The 22,453-nt window shown below is 39.6% G+C and overlaps 1 protein-coding gene across 7 annotated transcripts in view; it reads left to right on the top strand.

The window, feature by feature from the left end:
* The window catches only part of APC (APC regulator of WNT signaling pathway), an 89,457-nt gene that overhangs the window by 12,485 nt on the left and 54,519 nt on the right, over positions 1 to 22,453 (top strand). For 4 of the 7 annotated variants that reach the window (XM_052700956.1, XM_052700953.1, XM_052700951.1 and 1 more), the window contains exons 2-3: positions 20,689 to 20,841; positions 21,172 to 21,213. In XM_052700956.1, coding sequence (XP_052556916.1) covers positions 20,707 to 20,841; positions 21,172 to 21,213 — 177 coding nt within the window. In that variant the 5' untranslated portion in view covers positions 20,689 to 20,706. Of the gene's footprint in view, positions 1 to 11,272; positions 11,360 to 20,688; positions 20,842 to 21,171; positions 21,214 to 22,453 lie in introns of those variants that run through there. The other 3 variants (XM_052700955.1, XM_052700954.1, XM_052700952.1) reach the window with 2 other exon arrangements.

Here is a 22,453-nt window from a genome sequence, read left to right as displayed (position 1 = left end):
ACTTTGCTGTGTTGAACCTCATCAGATTTACCCAGGCCCACCTTTCTAGCCTGTTGAGGTCCCTCTGAATGGCATCCCTTCCTTCCACTATGACAACTGCACCACTCAGCTTGGTGTCATCAGCAAACTTGCTAAGGGAGCACTTGATTCTGAAGTCATTGATAAAGATGTTAAAGAGCACTGGTTCCAAGACGGACCCCTGTGAAATGCCTCTCGTAACCAGACTCCACCTAGACATAGAGCCGTTGATCACCACCCTCTGTCTTTGGCCTTTCAACCAGTTTCTTATCCATCGAGTTTCTTATCCACCCATCAAATCCACATCCCTTCAATTTGGAGATAAGGATGTGGTGGGGGACCATGTCAAAGGCCTTGCTCAAGTCCAGCTAAATGACATCGGTCGCCTTTCCCTTGTCCACCGATGCCGTCACTCCATCACAGAAGGCCACCAGATTGGTTAAGCATGACCTTCCCTGGTGAAGCTGTGCTTGCTGTTCATGGATCACACACCCATTCCTCATGCCATCAAGTATGTCGTCCAGGAGGATCTGCTCCGTGGTCTTCCCAGGCACAGAGGTGAGACTCACCAGCCTGTAGTTCCCCAGCTCTCCTTGCTCCCTTTCTTATAAATGGGGGTGACATGATCCTTCCTCCAGTCATCTGGGACCTCACCTGACAGCCACAACTTTTCAAACATGATGGAGAGCGGCTCGGCAACCACCTCAGCCAGCTCCTTCAGAACCCTGGGATGCACGCCATCCGGCCCCATAGACTTGTACACATTCAGTCTCATGAGGTGATCTCAGACTTGCTCTGCCCTCACAGTGCGGGGGGATTTACTCTCCTGGTCTCCACATAGAGGCAGGGCCCAGGGACGTGAGAAGTACTACAGTCCTAGCTGCCAGTGAAGACCAAGGCAAAGAAGTCATTCAGTACCTCAGCCTTGTCTTCGTTCATTGAAGTCAGTTTCAGTTTACCAAAGGAGGTACACTCACTTTGGCCTGTCTCTTCTGGCCAATATACCTGTAGAAAGTTTTCCTATTGTTTTTCACATCCCTCACCAAGTTCACTTCTGCCTGTGCCTTGGCTTTCTTGATCCCAATGTTAATGTTTTATTTGAAATTTTTACTTCTGTAAAATAACACATCTTATGGTTGCTAAAGTTCAATCAGGAATATTCATTCTGAGGTGAATTTAAACTGAAATGGTTTGACTTCTAACATTAAAATTATATAAATTCTAGTTGAGGATGCTGTGTTAGAGTAGTTATTGCTCTTTGTTAGCTGTTCTGTGTAAGTCAACTAAGCAAACCATTTGGAGGAGAAAGTTCTAATTATTGATTGTGGTCTTCCTTGAATCTCAGCTGTTTGAGATTAATGTTCTAGCTGACTTGCTTGGAATCTTTGAAGATACTTTTTCTTTATTCAAGATCAAAATGCTGGGAGCATATGCTCGGGGTAAAAAGGAGTGTTCTTCTAGTACACTTAGCGATAGAGAGAACTTAATATTAGTTGTGATTGTTTAAAGCTTTTCCTTTACATATCTATAGGGCTTGGAATCTGAAATAGGAAATGTAGCTGTAGTCAATATGGTACTTTGGCCTGAGATTTTGAAGGGAGTTGCAATATTATACACTTCAATTGTGCAATTACATCATGTGTTCTAAGATTGAATGCATGCAGTTTCATTATCTTGACTGTCGACAATGAGTAGGTGGTGGTCCTGGGTCCAAGCTGGAAAAGGGAAGCTAGCATTCAAATGTGTGCTCAGACACTCATCAGCTCTTTTCTTCCCATGATTTTTTTTTTTTTTTTTTTCCCAGTACTCTTATGAAGTAACTTGGGCAGCAGTAAATGTTTCATAGGGACTGTCTCAGTTGCTCTTTTTTTTTTTTTTTTTTTTTTTTTGAGGTAGCATATTGGTTTCCAAGATCAAGAATGGGCTATAGAAAAGCTAGCTTTTTGTGAGTTGCGAAAGTACAGAACATTTGGCACTAGTTAAATGTATGAATCTTGCTTTTTAGAAGCAGTATGCCCAGACGTTTAATGAGTACTCAGTTATTTTTTTTTCTCCTGAACTGGAAATAAGCATACTGATCAAATACATGGTCTGTCTGAATTGACAGAATTTGAGTAGACTGAGTCATACATCCCACCTTGAATTTTTGTTCATTTCTGACTGTTAAGCAAACTAAACCTTTATTATCAGGAGAAACATCCCCCAAAATATAGGTTTGAAAAGTCTGTTTTTCAACCTTGCTGGTGTTACAGGAATGAAGTCTTGAACTCTGAAAGATAAACTGAACAACTCATAGTCTCTCCTCCTCTCGCACCACCATAAACCCTCATTTTGAAATGAAGTGGTGGATTTCAGTTTTGAAAACATCCACTAAGCTATGCACAAGAGAAGAAAAAGATGTTTAGTATGCCACCAGTGCCTGAAGGATTGTGTCACAACCAGTTCCCTAAGGGCTTGAAACCCAAGCTACCAAAGGAAGCATTTTTTTATTGTAATAATTAAGCTGAGGAGTAACACTTCCAAAAGAAAAACAAACAAACAGACAAACCTTAACCCAAAAATCTTACGTAAGTCATTACACTTAATTAATATGGGTATGAGCAAGAAAATTGTGTGCTAGCCAATTGTCTCTGGGATGCTTTGCACTACATAGGATCATGTTCATTCTGTAGGAGTGCTGCTTCCCATGAGCCTTATCTCTGTATTCACAGAGTTTGACCAGTGGTAGTAAGTTCTGGTCCTGAGGGGGGAAAAAAAAACCTAAGCTGGAGGATTTCCTTTCCAGATTTTAACAAGCAGTCAGCTTAATGCTTATACTCTAAGACTTGACTGTAATTATTGCAACACATTGATTGTATACACATTGCAAGGAATTACATTCTTGAGGTACTAAATCAATTTAAAGCCAATTGTGAGTCTGTGCTGATGGGTATGATGTCTGTATAAAAGATACAGTATCTTAAAAAGCAGTATTTCTTAAATAAATGCCTTGTTTCACCTTGTGGACTTAAACACTTAGTTTCATCTTTATAAGCTCCTATTGAGCTTCTGTGATTTTGTTTATTACACAGGTATTGGGAAATTCAGTTCCAGTTTATCTTACTTCTGGCTACTGGACCCCTTAAACTTCCTGACAGACTTACAAATATTTCCAATATACAAAAGTAAAAAAACCAGCTTCTTGCTAATTGATTAAGCTGCACTCTATAAACCATACAACTAAATCTTACTTAGCAATTGTGCCATTTTGTGGTTATGTTGTGAGCTTTTCGTTACTTTGTTGTGTTCTAGAACGTGGATTTGTTTTAGCTTTTTAAGGAAAATGTATGTATGCTCAGATTCTTTGTCAACAATTTATTTTGTAGTGGACAGTTTTTAGATTGATTTTTATATAGTTGTCATTGAAGAGCCTTTGGGACTCAAATACAAGAGCTTAAAAGATTGTAATTAAAAGCTATGACTGAGGAAGATCTTGGTGGTGTTTCTAGACCTTGACACAGTATTTTCTTAATACAGCAGTCTTTAAGAATTTTTCCTGTAGCTACCCATAATGAAGTTAATAGCTAGAACTTTTTTGTCTCTGCAAACATGGAACGTGATGGTTAGCGTGCCTTTTTGTAAAAGGTCTTTGCTTATAGGATTCCACAAAAGTTGACCTTTTCTCCTTTTCAATATCGTGGGAATAGCGCATGTTGATGGCCTTCAGCTACTTAGATTTTTAACTGATTTATTGCTGCTGAAATGTCAGAATGCTTACAAGAAGTGAGCTCTTGCATTAAGAACATCTGGTTCAAACCAAACAAAGGAAAGACTGAAAAAGATGGCTGCGAAGAAAAAAGTAAGTATTCCAACAACGTGACAGAGCTTCCATTTGTCAGAATGGTATGAAGTTCTGGGATGCTCACAAGCTGCCCATAAAGCTCAAATGACCATGTAGCATTCTGTTTCTCATAGTGACCTCGTCATCCTCAGTGTACTAAGGAACTGAATCTGATTATTCATTTGCATATGTATTCATCTGTTTGTCATTTGCAGATGTGAATGCTGTCTTTTTATGGCTGATGCTAAATGTAAAAAATGTTGCTCTGTCATGTAATTCTGGCCACCGTAGCTGTTCTGTGTGTCTACTCAGCCTCTTCTACAGGGTCTGACTCTGAATCAGTTTCTGAGCAGCTCGTGACTATGCAGCCATGGGTAAGAATGTAAATCAGTCAAAAGCTGAGCTTCAGCTAAGAACAGAGTAGGCTAAAATGAAGTGTTTTCTTCGCATGAGGTCACTCTAGTGAAGATGAGACAGTTCCAGAGCCTGGCACTCCCCACAAAGCAGAGGGAAATATAAAATTCTTGATCTTTCTGTAAACATGTAATCTTTTTCTGTTCTAGAGACCAGTTAGGGAAGAAAGGAAAAATAAGAAAGATGTTCCCTAGGGAGCAGATTTTTATCGTGAAACATTTTCTCTAGAGAATCTTACAGGTATGTTAGACGTGGACTCTTACAGAATATATTCAGCACTACAGATTGAGTAAAAATTTAGTGAAATTTAGTAAAAAATTGAGTAAATATTTAGCTTGCTGAGGATTTGGAATCATCAGATGGGCGCATACATGAATCAGTGAGCTAGAATAAACCAAACTTGAAAGTCAACTCAAGTTTTCCTGAGTAATGTGAACTTACTTTCTGAACATATTACAGACAAATGATAATTTCCTAGCTTGTGACAAAAAAAAAAGCACCTGAAAACCAAGGAACTTTCTTTCAAACTTTTCCAAATTTTTGCAACAGCCCAGCCTTTTAGTGGACTGAATAAACATCATCAGTTTTGATTTGTTGCATTTGTTTTGTTACAAAAACAGCTCTTTGTAAAGGACTGCCGTATTTGTACATATACAGAAATGTTTGAAAAATAATGCAGATCATCAATTTTGGATAAAATGAAGATATCTGCAGCATGTTTGAGGATGTGTGAGCTGATGTAGGTATGTATTGAACATCTGTGTTGCCTTTCATCTGTGATAAAGTAGAATATTGATATGATTTACTCCTGGTGCCTTTGAGTTCAGGCCCAGGTTACATAACTCATTTTGATGATATTTGAACAGAAAAAATTCTAGTGAAGACTTGTACTTTCAGGTCAATTAGAAGTGAGATCTATTAAGTGTTGTGCTTTGTTACTGTTGAAAGAGCCTAAAAAAGCACAGAGGAAAGGCTGGAAAAGTAACATGCATCTTGCTAAGAAAAAAAACCTCAAGGTATGGCTGGAATAAAAAGTGGTAATTACAAGACAAATACAGTACACTATTTTACGTGCTTGAAAAGAGCTGCAGCAGAAGAAATGCGATACAGGGATACTGTGGCATTCTTAATTAGAAGATGAGGAAACCATAGTAAATGAAACACTAAGCTAGTGGGGGATGGGGTTCCTTATCACAGAATCATAGAATGGGGTTGGAAGGGACCTCAGGAGATTAGAGTCTAACTCCCCCGCTGAAACAGGTACCCTACAGTATGTTGCGGAGGTAGACATCCAGGCAGGTCTTGTGTATTTCTATAGAAGATGACTCCACAACTTCTCTGGGCAATGTGTTCCAGCTCCATCAGCCTTCCTGTAAAGTTGTTTTTCTACATGTTTTTACGGTGGTACTGATGCTCAACTCTTAGTCCATTACTTCTTGTCCCGTCACTACACACCACCAAGAGGTATAAACATTTGTCAGATCCCTTCTCAGTCATCTTTTCCTCAGGCTGAACAAACCCAGTTTACTTTCCTCATATGAGAAATTCTCCAGGCCCTTTATCATTTTTGCTGCCCTCTGCTGCAGTCTCCTATCTTTTTTGAACTGGGGAGCCCGGAGCTGGACATAAATATTGCCTCACCGTGACAAATTAAGAGAGGGAGGATCACCTCTCTTCACTTGCTGGCCACACTTTTTAATGGACCTTTTATACCTCAGATAGGGGAATGTTTGTGGATGGTCAAGTTTGCTTTGTTATCATTTGCTATATAAACCTCTTCCATTATTGTTCTTGTACTCTGTTTAGAGTATCTGATTAATCACCTTCAGGTACTGGAAGGCTGCTGTAAAGTTCTTCCCAGAGCCTTCTCTTCTGAGGAGAGCTCCATCTCTCTTAGCCTGTCCTCATAGGCAGGTTTTCCAGCTCTGTGATCATCTCTGTGCCTCTTCTCTGGCCCTGGTCTGGCAGCTTGGTGTCCTTCTTGTGTTGTGGGCTCCGGAACTGGATGCAGTGCTCCAAGTGGAATCTCATGAGATCAGAGTAGAGGGGCAGAATCACTTCCCTTGACCTGCTGGTCATGCTTCTCTTATGCATGCAACCCAGGATATGGTTAGGCCTGCAAGTGAACACTGCAGGCTCACATGAAGTCTTTCATCAACTGACACTCCCAAATCCTTCTCAGGACTGTTCTCAAGCCATGCTCTGCTCAACCTGTCCTTTATCTGTAATGTTACAGATTGACCTATGACACCTTGCTGGATCTAACTCGTGACCAAAATGAAACTGTCTTTCTCCTTAAATCTTTATTTATTTTAATTTGTAACAAGAAACCTGCATGCAGATGGAAAAAAATACTGAGAAGGAAAAAAGCATGAGTGGGAAATGTTTCCAGAGTACAGTATTTCCAAACAAATTGAGGAACTGGCAAACAATAGGGAGCATTACCTAATAACGGATGTAAGGAACAGGTGATAGCTTTCTGTAAATCTCACTTATTTATGAGTTTATTAAGTAGAATACATTTCCCTACTTTTCTCATTCAACTTATGCTATGTTATGTGACTTTCTGGTTGTTAAATGACCCTGTGCAAGACAGATCTTTATGGAAGAATCTTTTTAAGCTCAGGAGCTTGTAGCACTGCCTTAATGAAATTTTAGTACATTAGCATAACAAAATCGTACAAGAACAACTTACTGTCTGATTCTCTATATTCAGGTCAGAAATTCTGTGCTTATTTCTGTAGGACCAATGTCAGAAAAGTTGAGTGCAGATGGCCTGAATGATGCATTAGGAACAGGTTTTTTTCTCTATTCTTTTCTGCATATTAATGAGAAAGATGATACTACAGTTTCTTGATCCTAACAAAACCTTTTTTTTCTGATTGTCTGAAGTCATTTGGTATGGGGAAATAACATACAGTGTTTCTCAAAGGAACATGATGGGCAAAGTGGGAAGATAGCACTACACCATCAAGAAATAATTAATGCTGATAGGGCATATTACGAGGATCAGAATTGTGTGTACATAGCAACTATGCCTGGTCTTAGTCGTGTGATAAGAACAAGGTTCAGAGGGAACAGTGCTCAGTTTTAGTGTAGCAGTGAGAAGTGAAAGCACCTTCACAATTTCCAGGGCGGTGAAAAGCAAAGAGCATGTTATGCTCCAGTGATTTTTAAACTAAATTTAAAGGAGGCAATCTGTGGTTATAGCAGCTGCTATAATAGTTTATCAAGTTCTGTATTAAGGTGAAATTTGAGTATGCTAAACAGATGTGTTTTCAGTGTACTTTGTTAATAAAGTCTGCTTATGCTGCCTTACTAAAGTTGCAAACTGATCAAAGTCAATGTGTAAAACTTCCATAAGTAATGAAGTTCTGAAGATGATATCTCTTAGACTGGTGATGCTGCGTTTCACATTTGTGAATAATAATTACAGTGCCTGGCAACAGGGGGAGAGAGAGAGTTTAGCTCATTATCCCACCTGCTCGCTGTGCTGAGCCTCTGAAATAACACTGTGCATGAGAGAGATACCAATAAGAAAGAGATAACAGCAGGACCATTTATGATTAAACTGTCTAAAACCAGAAGATTTCTTGCATTTTTTGTTATAGTAGTCTTGATTTTTATGAAGCAAGTATATGTTTGGGAGAATGTCTTTTATGTTTTTAAAAACATGTGGGTCTCAATCTGTTCAGAGCTTTGTTTGGTATCAGTAGATTTGGATGATAAGTAAGGAAGTTTTTAAAAAAGTTTGAGTTTATAGCTGAAATTATTCTTGGTCTCAAACTGGATTTATATATATGTGGTTAATTTGAAAGTAGTGTACAGATTACATCAAATATTTTATGAAAAGATTGCTAATTGATCTTCAGGAGCACAACTCCTGCCTGCCAGTTTGCTGTTCTAGGTGTAGTGCAGGGACCCAGTTCAAAATAATATGAAGAATTGCATTATGAGCTGAGGAAACTGCGTGATGATTTTTTGACACTAAAACTTTGTGTCTGTGGTATTTAATAGCTTACAATGCAGAGATTTTGTTCTTTTCACTGGCTTTGAAGTTATACTGAGCATGTATTGCTTGATGCATCTTGGTTTATCGCACTGGTATCTTCAAGAGAATGAGAAAGATATGTTCTTTATGCCTCATGGTTTATTTTGAATAGCTATTTTCTAAGTCCAAGCAAGACTTTCCCCTGTACAATTCTTTTCAGAGGTTTTTTTTTTTTTTTCCTCTGAGAGCCTGACCTTTCTAAATAAAACAGTTTTATTGGTGTCTGTTCTATTAGATGCCAATACTGTACATTAAAAATCAGTTTTGAAGTGGAATGGAGTATGTATCACAGTCCTATTTACTAGCTGCATATTGGTTTTTTGCACAGCTGCAATACACAGTATGAGGAAGATTATTTTAGTATTGCTGTATACTAAGATGAATTTCATTTAATGTTGGATTTTGCATCAGAGACAAGTGCACAGGAAATAAAATATAAGACGTCATTTTCAAATGAATCAGAAAAGAATAGACATCACTATGAGGAAGGAAGGGAAAGCTTTGTCTCCTACTCAGCTGTCGTGTTGGCAGAATGTATTAGAGAATCTGGGCTTCTGCTTAAGCTCCACTTTTTCCAGAGTAGATATAGAACTTCATGCTTCTGAGCAGTGAGTCTGATGTTTCTATTCAGCACAGAGTTTGCTCAGACTTGAGTGACAGAGGAGTACCAGTCTAACCAGCACCAGGACTAACAAGAACCACAGTTTTTCAAAGTTGCAGAAAACGCAGTATTATATGTGTAAATGAGTGTATTCCACTGTGGCCTTTGATCTTCAATATTCACATTTTGGACTCTAGAAAAAAGTCACTTACTACTTCTCAAACTTAGTTTTTAAGTTGGGAGTATGCATTTTACCTGAAAGCATTGAGAACTATTTATTCTCTGGCATCATTCTTTGGTATTTGCACACTGAAATTAGTTATAAACTGCAACTTGAAATTTACAAACATTATTTAAAACCATTTCTTGATGAACCTTGTTGGTATGTGAGTTGTTGCTTGTATTGCAGCATCTCATCTACTGCTAAGTGTTGAGATGTGTACATTTAAGTGTATTGCTTACTCTGACCTGAATGATTTTAGGATAGTTAGAGCCACATAACAACAACTGGGAACATCTTGTTCAGTTTTTCTGAAGTACTGAGGTAAATGTATCATGGCAAGTTGACTCTAGATAAAACGCCTGGGTAGGTTATAAGCTTGAACCTGTTAAAAGTAATGTGATTATTTGTTACAGACAGATTATTAATTCAGTCTCTTAGTATATCCAAGTCTAAGAAGAAACTGATCAAAAGATGAAAAACTAACAGCATGTCAACTACTGCTGTAATTAATTGGAGCTTTGTAACAATGGTAATAAAAATCACATAGCGTGAAACTCCCTTGAATGCTGTCCTGTTAACTTTGTTTAAAATGCTTTATCACCAGTCAGAATGTCTGTAGTTAGGCACTCTGAAGTCAGAGGATTTTGTGTGATGCCATGTTGAAGCCAGCACATGAGACAGCATTATTCTGCTTCTGCAATCAAAAGGTTACCTGATACAGAGCATCTTTCCTGAAAGTGGAGTATTGTCTTCTGTATTTGGAAAAATAAGTGTGGAATAACAGTTGAAGTGGAAATTCTGGTGCTTAGGTATCTGGTGCAATTGCTTACATTCATACACAAGAATTTAGTGCTTTAATTTTGCTTGGTCCCAACTGTGAGATATCGTAAGCCTGCTACTTTCATACAAATAAAAGCAGTTACGGTAAGAATGAAGTTTCCTCAGGCTGTGAGGATGTGTGTTTTTGATGAGCTAATCTACTCTTATGTCTACCTGCTTAAATGAAGAACCCCATAAATTACGTGGAATGCCATAGAGAAGAAGGGCATTGATCATCTCCAGTTAAGAAACAGTTGCGGTTTTCCCAGTGTGGTGTGTTAGGCGCTGTTTGTTGTGGAGTATGCTGATGATAGATTCACTCGAGAGCACGTCTTCTAGAGGATTAAAAGGCTTTAATGCATTTTTTCCCAGAAAGCCATCTTTTACACTGAGCTGCATTTTTTTTTAATGAGCATCCTTTTTATTACCTGTTATCTGTATAATGTTTTTGAAGTGAAGGACTATGAATTCAGAGTCCTGAGATATGGCAGTTACTGCTGCCTCTGCTGTTGGGCAGGGAGGGCATTGTCTTCTTCATCAGTACTTCCTTACCTGCTTCTCCTGGGAAGGAGAGATCAGTTCTGGAAGGAAGCTCTAACATCATTTCAAAAGTTGATTTGTTGGGTTATCTTTCGTGTGCTGTTGTTGTTGGTTTTTTTCCCTAGCATTCATCATTGAACTGGTTCTTGGTACAAGTTCAGTGTGTGTGCGTTTGGTCTGCTGATAAATTACCATGTAACCACAGCTCTGTACCAGGAAAGCACACGAAAACGGAATTTTACTGAGCCACACGGAAATCCGAGGCAGCCTTAGAAGCTGTGCGTGCGGTGCCTCTCCAACCAGCGGCTCTCTCTGTACGAGCCGGGTGCCGGTGCGTCGGCCCCGGCTCCGGTACGAGCGGGGCGCTACGCTGCTACCTGCTACGTAAGGCAGCACTGCGGGCCATGCGGTGCCCTGTGCTGGGAGAAGGGCCAGCGGTCGCCGCAGAGGCTGCCTTTCCGCGGGCTGCCTGCGGCGAGCGGCGCATCTGCGGTGCGCCCGCCCGGCACCACGGCGCGGCGCTAACGAACGCGGCGCCGGGCACCGCTGCGGCGGGGCCGGGCCTGACGCGGGAAGGTGCCCTTGCCGTGAATCCGCAGAGGCCGCGCTGTCCGCCGTCGGCCTCGCGCTCCGGCCCTGTTGGCGGCGGTTGGGCGGCGGTCGGGGCGGGGGCGCAGCTGTTCCCCGCGGAGGCGGCGGGGGGGCGGGCACATCCTCGGAGCGCTCCCCGCCATTGGCCGCGCCGCCGCGCCGGGCAGCACGTGACCGGCGGGGCCGTAGCGGCCGCGGCGCTGGCGCAGCAGCTGGGCGCGGGCGGAGCGGCCGGGCCGGGCGCTGGCGGCGGGATGGAGGCGCGGCGGCCGCGGACATGGGGTGAGTGCGAGCGGTGCTGGGCGGCTCCAGGCTGCGCCCCTTCGTGGCTGTGACATGGCGGTGGAAGCCGCGGGCGGGGAGGAGAAAGCGGCTTTTGTGGCGAGAAAAACAGGGCAGGGAGAAAGGGCCGGTGCCGCAGGAAAGGGGGACGGGCAGCATCCGGGGAGACGGGCGGCTGCCGGCCGGGCCGGCCCCACCACCGGCACAAAGCCGCTGCGCTCCGCGGCGAGGCCTCGGGGTGGCTCCCTCCGGGGGGCGGCGGTTGCGGCCCCGCTTTGTCGGTGCCGAACGGAGGCTGCACGGGGAGCCGGGCGGCGGGAGGCTGAGCCGCGGGGAGCCAAAGCCGCTGACTTCTTGCACGTTGGTTTAACATCACAAAGAGATGCTTGGGTCCGAGATTTAACCCGAATGCCGAGGGAAATCTTAATAAATAATGTATGAAGCAGTGGGTCCTTTCTTTCTCTTTGTCAGAGGTGCAGCTTTTATTCCGGTAATTAGGTCACTGCCAGCAGAGCGCTCCTTCTGCAAAAATCCGTGATGGTTCTTAGAGGATGCGTATGTGGCCACATTATTTTATCGTATTTATTGTTGTAATGAAGATTGAACATCCTTTTTCTTGACCTACACGTAGGACTCCTGGCTTCTGGCTGTAAGGAGCATCCTTCATTTGACAGAATGTTCTTCAGGGAATCAGCACAGCCCATTTTGACTCACTCGATCTGGATAGTCACGCACTGATGGATGCCTTTTTAAGGCGTAGCAGGAAACATACAGCTTCTCAGCTTGTGTAGGACTATTGTCAATGTATTACTGTACATATATGAATAGTACAATATGGATTAATCTTGGTTTTCAAATACTCTTCTTGCATGTGATGTTTGTTTTCTTGAAAGTGTTCCTTAATGTTTTTCCTACTATGATTTTTAGTTATGTTCCTATTATTTAGTTCTTTTTTTCTCTTATTGCTAATGTGATTAGAAAATTTCCATGTAGTTTATCAGTTACAGCTCTTTAAAAATACATATAAGGATATGCACTGAAAGTAGTTTCCTGCAGTCAGGCTCTTCTGCATGTTTAAAGGTTTTGCAGGCTTCTTAGTTCAATTAAATGAAGCCCCAAAAAGGTTTGATGATGTCAAATGTTAATTTTTTCGTATGAAAATATCCTCTTAAGACATTCCCTACCTAGACCACAGTATAATTTCAGAATCGTGGCCTTCCTGCCTGTCAGTAAGATATGGATTATGTTCAATTTTAATATACTAGTTGATAAACTTACCAGTTTAAGTAGTTAGGGGTGAAGAGGTAAATTGGTGATGTCCTTCCTGTAACATTTTAAAGGTTCATTTTAGCAGCATAAGTAGAAGATTGAATAGGTGCATAGGTGGTTCCACCACATTTTTTTTTTCTGAAAAGAAGATGACAAAGCATAGTCATGATTATGACCCCTATTATGGTGATGCTTCTCTCCTTACATCTGTAAACCTTAAAAAAAAGGAAAGCGTGTGTATTGTTTTGTGTAAGAAGTGAAGTACTTCTTGTGAATTGTCATACTTTTAAAAATGGCAGCTTGAACAGAAGTATAACTTTTTGAATGATTCATGACTGCAGACTTTCTTTAGCATCATCCCTCCATTCCTCTAGTGTAAACCCTTGTACAGAGTACTGTGTTACATCTTCTGATACGCATATTCTCTCAGTATGCAGCATTTGTTGGAAATGCCCATATTTATGGGTTTCTTGGCTCTACAAATTCTTATGTTGGATTTCTGTTTTAGCTTAGTTAGCAAAACATGTTGATGAAATGCAATTACTTTTCTCATCAGTGTAGCAAAATCATATTTAAAACAAGGTGTAGTGATAACAGTAGTAAATGGCAGAAAGTAAATTAGTGTCATTGAAGACCTCTGGAAGACTCCACTGGTTGTTTTTTCCAAAATTCATGCAGGATCTGTGTGTACATATGATAGTATGTTCCTGCAAGAGAAGTGGTCTTCTGTTCCCTGCAAACACTTAAGTGAACCCTGAAGATTACCTTGGTAGATGACTCAATGTGATGAAAAGCTTCTGTATTTCCTTAATATAAAATAATACTTTTTTTCTTCTTTAATAAAATGGCTTTATTTTATTAATGCTTTGTGTTGTAAATTAAAACAAGAGGAAAAAAAGGCCTTTTTCAGACTTCTTAATGGCTTAAACTTTCTGAATTTAATCCTTAAAAGATGATGAGAAGTAAAAACTAAGCTGCACTGGGTCATTTGCAGTGAGAACATACACCAATAGCTATGAATAGCAAAAATGGTCATGCTGAAGAATAAGTGTACGGGATTGTGAATCATCCCTAGTCCAGCACAAGTTATGATTCAAACAATGTCTGGACTGCTTTGTGTTCAACATAGTATTTAAATGCAAATCATGTTTCGTATTTTGTCGTATTCTGAATGCAGCATGACTAACCAGCTAAGGTTCCCAACTCAGAATTCTAAAGGCAGAAGTAAGTTTTTTGTTGTTTTCTTTTTGTCTTGAGAATGTAATGAAAGCTGGACTTGACTGTTCACAGCCTGAAATGAATGAGTTGTGGATTTCCTAAGCGGAGATGGTTTTAAACTGGAAGATTTAGACTAGATAGTAGAAGGAAGTTCTTTGCTGTGAGGATGGTGTGAGACACCGGAGTATGTTGCCTAGTGAGATTTTGGATGCCCCCTTCCTGGAAGCATTTGAGGCCAGGCTGGGTGAGGCTTTGAGCAACCTGGTCTAAGGGAGGTGTCTAAAAGGGTTGGAACTTGATACTAAAGCTCCCTTCCAACCTAAACCATTCTGTGACTCTCTTTGTTTGCACCAGTATGAATGTTAGATTGTAATTTTTGCTGAAAAAACTAGATCTGGAGTCATTCCTATTAAACATACATACAACAAATGTGACAGCCGTGAAAATTCACCTGTGACAAAGGAAGGCAAGTCTTGATTTCAGATTAAACCACCATCTTCATTCTTCTCCTTGTCATGGTCTTTTGAAGAATGCAAAGAATGCAGACCACTGCTTATTTTGGCACCTTCATCAACCAAGCTATATTTTGGTTGGAGGAACAGATGATGCTTCTGCTTGCAGTGATTCATGAGTACAGGCCAAGAGTGTGAGCTGTAAAGAATGACACTATATGAAGCATTCTGTGCTACCTGGATTTGAAGGTGCTGTAGGTTGAGTGCTGTGATGTATGAAGCTCCTGTAATCTTTGAAGATGTGATGGGCTATAGAATTCGTAGTGTATTTAACCATGTTAGTGAATTTGAGGAGCATTCTCAGAAGAATGTAACAATGAATGGAGAACTCTTGTCAAATTACAAATTTATTCAGAGAACAGAACAGAAAGAAAGACACCGCAGAAAAACTCCCTTTACCTTGTTCCCTAGTCAAAAGGATTTTAAGAAGGTCAGGTGTATTAACACTTCTGTGCTTTGTTCCACTGTCCACAAAGATGACTGTCATGCAGAAGTGGATAGAACTGAGAAGAAAATCCTCTCAGTACAGGTGAGGGAAAGTTGAGCATGGCTTCTTTTTAAAGGGATTAACTCTCACACATTGTAGTAGGATGTCTGAGAATGGCTTTTCATCTAGCTCTTCTGTCTTCTCTATGGCCAAAAAATGCCCAGTAATTCAGTGCACCTTGTCTAGGGGTTATTATTTTTTGTCAGTTTATTATTTTAAGTGTTTCAAAGCTGTTAAAAGGGGTCACGTTACCTAATTTGAAAATCACTTTTTGATATCATAATCCTTGCTCCTGAAGCAAGCATTTTAACAATTGAAGAACAGTTTTCCATGATAATCAATTTCTATTCCTTGTTGCATCTTCCCTGATGGCCTAAGCAAGCAAATGCAGAATGAAAAATAACATGAACAGAAGATGAAAGATCTGGTGTTCTGAACACGGGCAGTTCTAGTTCTGTTCCGAGTAATTTCTTATTCTGGCTAACCACACCCAAAGCCTTGAAGTGTTTTCTGTTTCCTTATTACATTTGTCTGTGCACGTGGCTGAAGTGAGGAACAAAATAATGCAGTAACTTCTGCTAGTGAAGCTACTGAAGTTTAAAGATTTGTTCTTCAATGTAGGTAGAGGTCTAAGAACATAAATATGTTGGCCATGAGGGTCATTTTTATAAAGTACAGGTCTTTCACGAGTAAATATATGTTGTCTAATGTGATGCTGTATAAAACAGAAATACAGTTTTTGTGTAAGTGAAAGCATCAAGATAATGGGCTTTAATGACCTGAGGCTGATGGAGTTTTATTTAGCGAGTATGAAGAAGAATATTGATGCCTGTGAAGAGTTTTTAAAGTAGCAGGTCTGGAAGTCTTGCCCCAAACAGAACTGCATAAGACAGTCTCTGGTCTGCTGATACTCAGCAATAAATCCTTAACACAGCACCTAGAGGGCTGATACTGTGCCAGATCTGAACAAGGACAAGCAGAAGAGTATTTATGCGTAAACGGTATTGGAAAACCTACTAAAGGATTTAGACTACAAAAATTTATTTACTGCAGGTCAACATGCCAGTTTGATATGTTCCTATAAAGAAAGGCCCCAAGCCCCTCACTTTATTCTCTTAAGTATATTAATAAAGATAACTGTAAAAATGGTAAGCTTAACGCTGAGATTAGGAAGAGGGAGGGCTGGTTTACTGTAGAACAGCTGTACTGGATTTATGCTCCTGTCTGTCAACCTTACCACTCTTTTTCCAGAAGAGTTGTGTAACAGCTGCTGAACCAACCGTGGTTAAGGACCCAGCATGTTAAATTAACCCAACACCTATTTTAGATTACCTTGGTAGTCATGCTGTAATCTGCAGTGGTTTAGCAGCTGCTACATGAGCAGCTGACCCCTCCTCTGTTGCTCGGGTGGGAAGCTTGTGTAAATGGGAAGGGCAGACAGCTGGGGGTAGGCCCTGTTGCAGGCATGCCAGCGTTAGTGCTAATCCTTTCCAAGTCTTAAGGACTCTTAGACTTGATGCTTCAAAAAATCTGTTTTGGAGTACATTTAAGCTTAACAAATTGGAAGTATCTCAAACGTGCTTAAATGACGCTATGCTGGGTTTTTGATGCTGTTTCTTTCTGAACTCAGTGTAATATGCCATTGAAAAAACCACTGTCCATTAATCGTGGGGATGAACTACAGAAAAAAAAAAAAAAAAAGAATGGGAGAGAATAATAGGAGCAAGTCCCTGGGCTCAGGACAGTTGGATGATATTTGCATATACAGCAAGAGATCAGACAGTCTTTTCCTGCATTACTAAATTATAATGTAGATAATTATGAACTGTAGATACAGTGATTACAAATTCTTATATTGAGAAGATGAATACAATATGGAAGTTCTGCAGAGTACAGGAGCACATCTGCTTATCAGTAGTGGTGGCAGTAGAACGTTAATTATACTGAGCTGTTAGAGATTTGAACTATTTACTATTTTCAACAAAGTTCATAATCCAAAGTCAGCAAAATGTACTGCAGCCCTATGTGTTCTTTGGACTGGCCTTGTTAAAGAAAGTAATTTTGCTTTTTTACTGATTTTGTTGTTTGAGGTAGCTATACAACCTACCTGCTAGCAAAAAAACCCACAACACTCCCCCCCCATCCACACATGTAGTGTGTTTATACATATATAATGCGTGTATGTATCTATATATCATCCTCATGCAGTTACAGTATGTGTGAAAATAATAACTGATTTTTTTTTAGTACTGAAACAAGTAGATTATAGTAGAAGAATGCTGTCTAGCCTTACATACAGACAGCAGTAGTTCTTTGTCTATGTTGTTAGAAGAGCACATGGTAGGGTATTATGTTTCAGATTATTCTTTAGCCTCTTCTGAAGAGGCTAAGACAAGTTGTTCTACAGAGGTTACATTGTGAAATTGTATGCTCTGGTAATAATTACAGCTTTTATGGATGAAAAACACAGTAATAGGAGTCTGAAATATTTTCGTAGAAAATTAATGTTTCACAAATTGCTGAGCTTAGGGTTCTTAAGTAGAACCTCCAGGGATTCTGAGTGTATGTGCTTACTGATTTCAAAGAAGAAAAAAATTGCTCTGATCAGTAAAAAAGTACATTTTCAGAAGATACTGGATATTTTGTCTGCTTGGGATTTGAGTAAAAAAAAGCTATGTAAATTCCTGATTCTAAACTTCTGTATGTTTTGTTTTTTTTTCCCCCATGTGGGAAAATGTATGTCTTAAATACTAACATATTATTACATATGTATTTAGGCTCCTAGTTAATTTTTGTCGTAGTGTGTGAAGATGTTATATCTAGCTTGAAATTCTTTAGTGCACATATTCATACAGACTGCTAATTCAGTACAGAATGAAATTCTTTAGTTTGATAAGAGATTGAAGAAACCTCTTAACGCTGAGAATGTGGGTAAGGGAACTAAGAAACAAGATTTTAGGTGCTTCATATATCAAGGTATATATGAAGTGATTGTCTAGAAAAATGGTTTGTCTCCATTCTTCCATTTAAATCTTTACCTCTCTGCAAAGAATAAATGGTTTTGGCACATGAGGCATGATAGTGAACTTCCCAAAGATATGTTGATTTCACCATGTCATGTGTTCTCCTTTGGGCTAAATAAAGTGGGAAATTGACATTGGAGTACAGAATTATTCCTTCCACTTCCCGATGTAATGGCTTCGTGCTTGGAGTAGAGAGTTATTTATTCTTCATCCAGCTGATTCTGGCCCCAGGCGTCTTGAATGCTTTTGTGTGTGTGCGCGTCGGTGCAAGTTCAGGCTGTTAGCCAAGTGAAAATTATTCTGTGCTTTACTTAGCACTGGTGCTGTGGTATTTGCTGTGAAAGATGGGTTATGTGGCTGCAAACCCTGTCTGACGGATGAGGACCCAGAGTGACCAGTCAGTGCTTCCAAGTGACAAGGTTTTAGCTTGCAGTGTCAGATCTAGTTATTTATATAGTTATTATATAACTTTAGATTGTACGTTACTTCATCTCACTCTCTTTATACTGCTCCATATTTAAGCTGATTTTTCCTTTAAATTGCCCGAGCTGTTCAGCTGCTGTCTTTGGAGTTCATTCCTTCATTCATCTTTCTTCACGTTCTTCTTTGCATTTACACATCTTGTTAATGTGGCTAGAATTCCTCTGAGTAGAGAAATTGGAAGAACCAAGTATTTTTATATACTCGGTACTTGTACAGAGATGCAGCTTGTACTTCCATACTAATAATGAATTAATAAGAAATAGTTACTTTAACTAGAACAAATGTCTATGCCAAAGACATGGAATGCTGCAGCTGCAGATGTAAATGAGTAAACATGGTATACTTGAGTTAAAACCAGTAGATTCTATGGTGGAGTTGGTAGTTAAGTGGATGGTTTGTATGGATCTAAAGGGTCTTTTCAAACCTCAACAATTCAGCCGAAGTGGTTCTTTATTATAATGCAATACTTGTTTATAACTGTTAGAATTGAAAATATTTTCAAGTTGTCTTTTGTTGTGTTTGTGCTGAATTACCAATGTAGCTTATGTTCTGAAAAGAAGTTAAACTTTAAATGTTTTTATTACAAAGAATGGAAACTATACTCGCGTGCACTAAGTGGATTGGAAACAGTCTGGAGTTTTATGTTTTTGTTAAGTCTGCTTACCATTAAGTGAATCTGTCTTGTAGTGAAAGCATAGGGTTTGTGGAATAATGTTTCAGATTGCCTTCACTGCTCTGAATGAGACATGTCCATTAAGCATGACCAAATTACAAATACATGTATATAAATAATATAAAATTATATAAATAAGTGTATTTGGAATTATGTTTTCAACTGTTTAATGGCATCATGGAAATCACAGTTCCATAAATGGTGAGCCTTTTCCTTGACCTCTCTGTGCTGATGACAGATGTTTAAGTCATGACTTTTTTACTGAGAAATAAATAAACCAGTTATATCATTTGCAACTGCTTGTGTTAACTTTTCTTCCTGACTCCAGTGGTATATATTGTTCCTTCTGTTTCATTGAGTTTAAATTCAAAAAGATTAAGTGTAATATTCAGAAGTTATCCTGGGGAACAAAATCAAATAATCTAACATAATTTTACCTATCTTTTTGTTGACTTGATAATTCAATTAAGATTCATCCGGAAGAGCAAATTTGATTACACAAGGAGTTACACAAGCAGCAAGGTCAAAGGTTTAATGTGAGCATACACAGAAAATGCTCTCCTGTTAGTGCAGTTTTCAAGATGACTTGCTATCTGTATTTGCACGATATTCCAGAGATGTAGGAAAACTACTGAGTAGAGGCTTTCATTTGTTTCGTCCTTCAGAGTGTTATAGAAAGTTCTTGTATTTTTCTCTTCTGAGTTACAGTTCCTGTACTTGAGAAATTCTTACTGTGATATTGAAAGGCTAGCTTGTGCTTACATGAAGTGGTGGGCTTCCTTTGTTCTGTTGGAATGACTGATGAAAAAGAAAAAATTTGTACTGTAAAGAGCTTTAAAAGTGGTTAGCTATGTTCTAGCTGTTTGTTAGACAAAGGTTTTTTTGAATTGTTTGTTTTTTTTTAATTTGAAAAGCATTACTAAAAATGTGTGTAAAATGTATTACTGCAATCACTATAAAAGCAGGACTTTTTTCTGTTTTATGACCTATATATAGCACTAGCTCTTTGTATTTGTAATAGTGTGTCTTAATAATCTGTCATCTGTTTCTTCTGCAGTACAATAGGACAGTGTCTTGTGTTAGAATTACATGAATATATGCTTTAATCTTTTTGCCTTGGAATTTTTTGTTGTTGTTTTTTAATAAAACATTTGATAACTGATACATTTATTCTTTTTTTCTGTTAAAATTCTTCATTATTTAAATCTACATTAATATGTGGTATTCTGAGGAATTTGGAGCATCTGCGGTTTTCATTTCATAAAATCTGTAGGCAGCATCTTGTAGCATCTTATGTTACACAGTGCATGATAACTATGCAGAGATGTCTAAATATGATTTATTATCTCTTCTCATTGTTAGAATTGAAGTGCTAATAGTAAGGATGATAGTGCATGATTTTCCTTCATGTAGTTTGCCTTTCCCTAATACCTTGTGCAGTCATTGGTGAACTTCTTTCATAGGCTTAATCGTATCTATCAAACCGAAGGCCACAGGAAAAAGCCTTTGGACTCACAGTAGTAGTTTGATTTTATGGGTGTAAGTTAAATGTTTAAAAAATTGGGTGGTAAATGGGAATGAGATAGTTCTATGGTTAGGAATGGATTTTTTTTGTTGTTGTTATCCAAAAAAGTTTACATTTAGTATTTTCTCTTATTTTTCAGGTCTAAGGGTAGCCCAGGATGGCCGCAGCTTCTTATGATCAGTTGTTAAAGCAAGTTGAGGCATTAAAGATGGAGAACTCCAACCTTCGGCAAGAGCTAGAGGACAACTCAAATCACCTAACCAAACTGGAAACGGAGGCATCTAACATGAAGGTATTGCAAGTTCTGTATTCATCATTTGTTGCTGCCTTTTGGAGTTAACTGTCTTGCAGTGAACTGGTCATTGTACAAGTTCTCTATGCTTCTTTTAGGAGTCCTACAAAAGTCCTCCTTCTTTTAGGAGTCCTACAAAAATTCTCTTATAGGCTGTATAAAAGAAAACTGTACTAATCAGATTTAGTTGGTAAAGTGTACTGTTTATTTTTTTAATTTGGAAATGAAAATATTTTAAAACTGTTTTTAGAAACACCTTCCAGTTTTCATAGCGTTTTTTCTGGTTTGTCATGATAAGCACCACCATTTTTGCACTGCTCTACTTCCCAGCATGAAGACATGGGAGATACTGGAGATTTTCATTATTTTAGGGTAAGTTTAATGTTTTTTTGTTTTCTTACAGTTACAGTACTTATGCTCAAAAAAAAAATTCATTTTAAAGTAAAACCACAAGTCTCCAGCCTCTCCCAAGGCATAAACTCAGACTTCATAATTTCACCCTAACCTGCCCATCTAATATTTAAAGCGTGTAGGCTTTCAAAGCCACCTATCCAACAGGTAGCACTTAGACTCAGATGGAATTAATATGGATTTTAATCTTTTGGAAGATATGGAAGTAACTGCGTCTGTGTGATAGTGGCACTTAACAAGGCAGAATTTCACAAGCATTCTAGCTGCTGTTCCTGAGCTGACAAATCCTGCTTTTTGCTTGCAGTCAGCAGAACTGCATAACATAAGCTGGTATCATTGGAATATAATCCCAGGTATGTATATGGACTGGGGGAAGATCTACTTGAGGGCAGCCCTGTGCGGAAGAACTTGGGGGTCTTGGTGGATGAGAAGCTGGACATGAGCCAGCAGTGTGCACTTGCAGCCCAGAAGGCCAACTGTGTTCTGGGCTGCATTAAAAAAGGGGTGGCCAGCAGGGAGAGGGAGGTGGTTGTCCCCCTCTACTCAGCTCTACTCAGTATTCCATCTGGAATACTGCATCTGGAGTACTGGGGTTCCCAGTGCTAGAAAGACACAGAGTTCTTGGAATGAGTCCAGAGATGGGCCACTAAGATGATCAGAGGGCTGGAGCACCTCTCTGTAAACAAAGGTTGAGGGAACTGGGATTGTTTAGCTTGGAGAAGCAAAGGCTCAAGGGAGATCATCTTGTGGCTTTGCAGTACTTGAAGGAAAATATAAACCAGAGGGGTTACGACTGGTTATGTGGATTGGTATTGGTAGGATAAGGGGGAATGGTTTTAAAATAAGGAGAGATTTAGGTTAGATATTAGGAGGAATTTTTTACTCAGAGGATGGTGATGCAGTGGACCAGGTTGCCCATGAAGGTTGTGGATGCCCCATCTCTGGAGGCCAGGCTGGATGTGGCTTTGGGCAGCCTGGTCTGGTGGTTGGTGACCCTGCCTTGGCAGGGGGGCTTGAAACTAGATGATCTTTGAGGTCCTTTTCAACCCAGGCTGTTTGGTGATTCTGTGAATATCTGCGTATGTGTTGGTCACTCTGAAAGTAATGCCCTCCTATTTATTTCCGTGAAAAGTACAACAAATACACGGAGCACAAATACACAAAGCACAAATACAGAGAGCACAAATACACAGAGCAATGC

Source organism: Tympanuchus pallidicinctus, unplaced genomic scaffold, assembly GCF_026119805.1.
Source record: "Tympanuchus pallidicinctus isolate F22 unplaced genomic scaffold, pur_lepc_1.0 scaffold4, whole genome shotgun sequence".
In the NCBI taxonomy this organism is placed as follows: Eukaryota; Metazoa; Chordata; class Aves; order Galliformes; family Phasianidae; genus Tympanuchus; species Tympanuchus pallidicinctus.
Note: the sequence above shows the minus strand (reverse complement) of the source record. Positions and strands in the feature narration are given on the sequence as shown.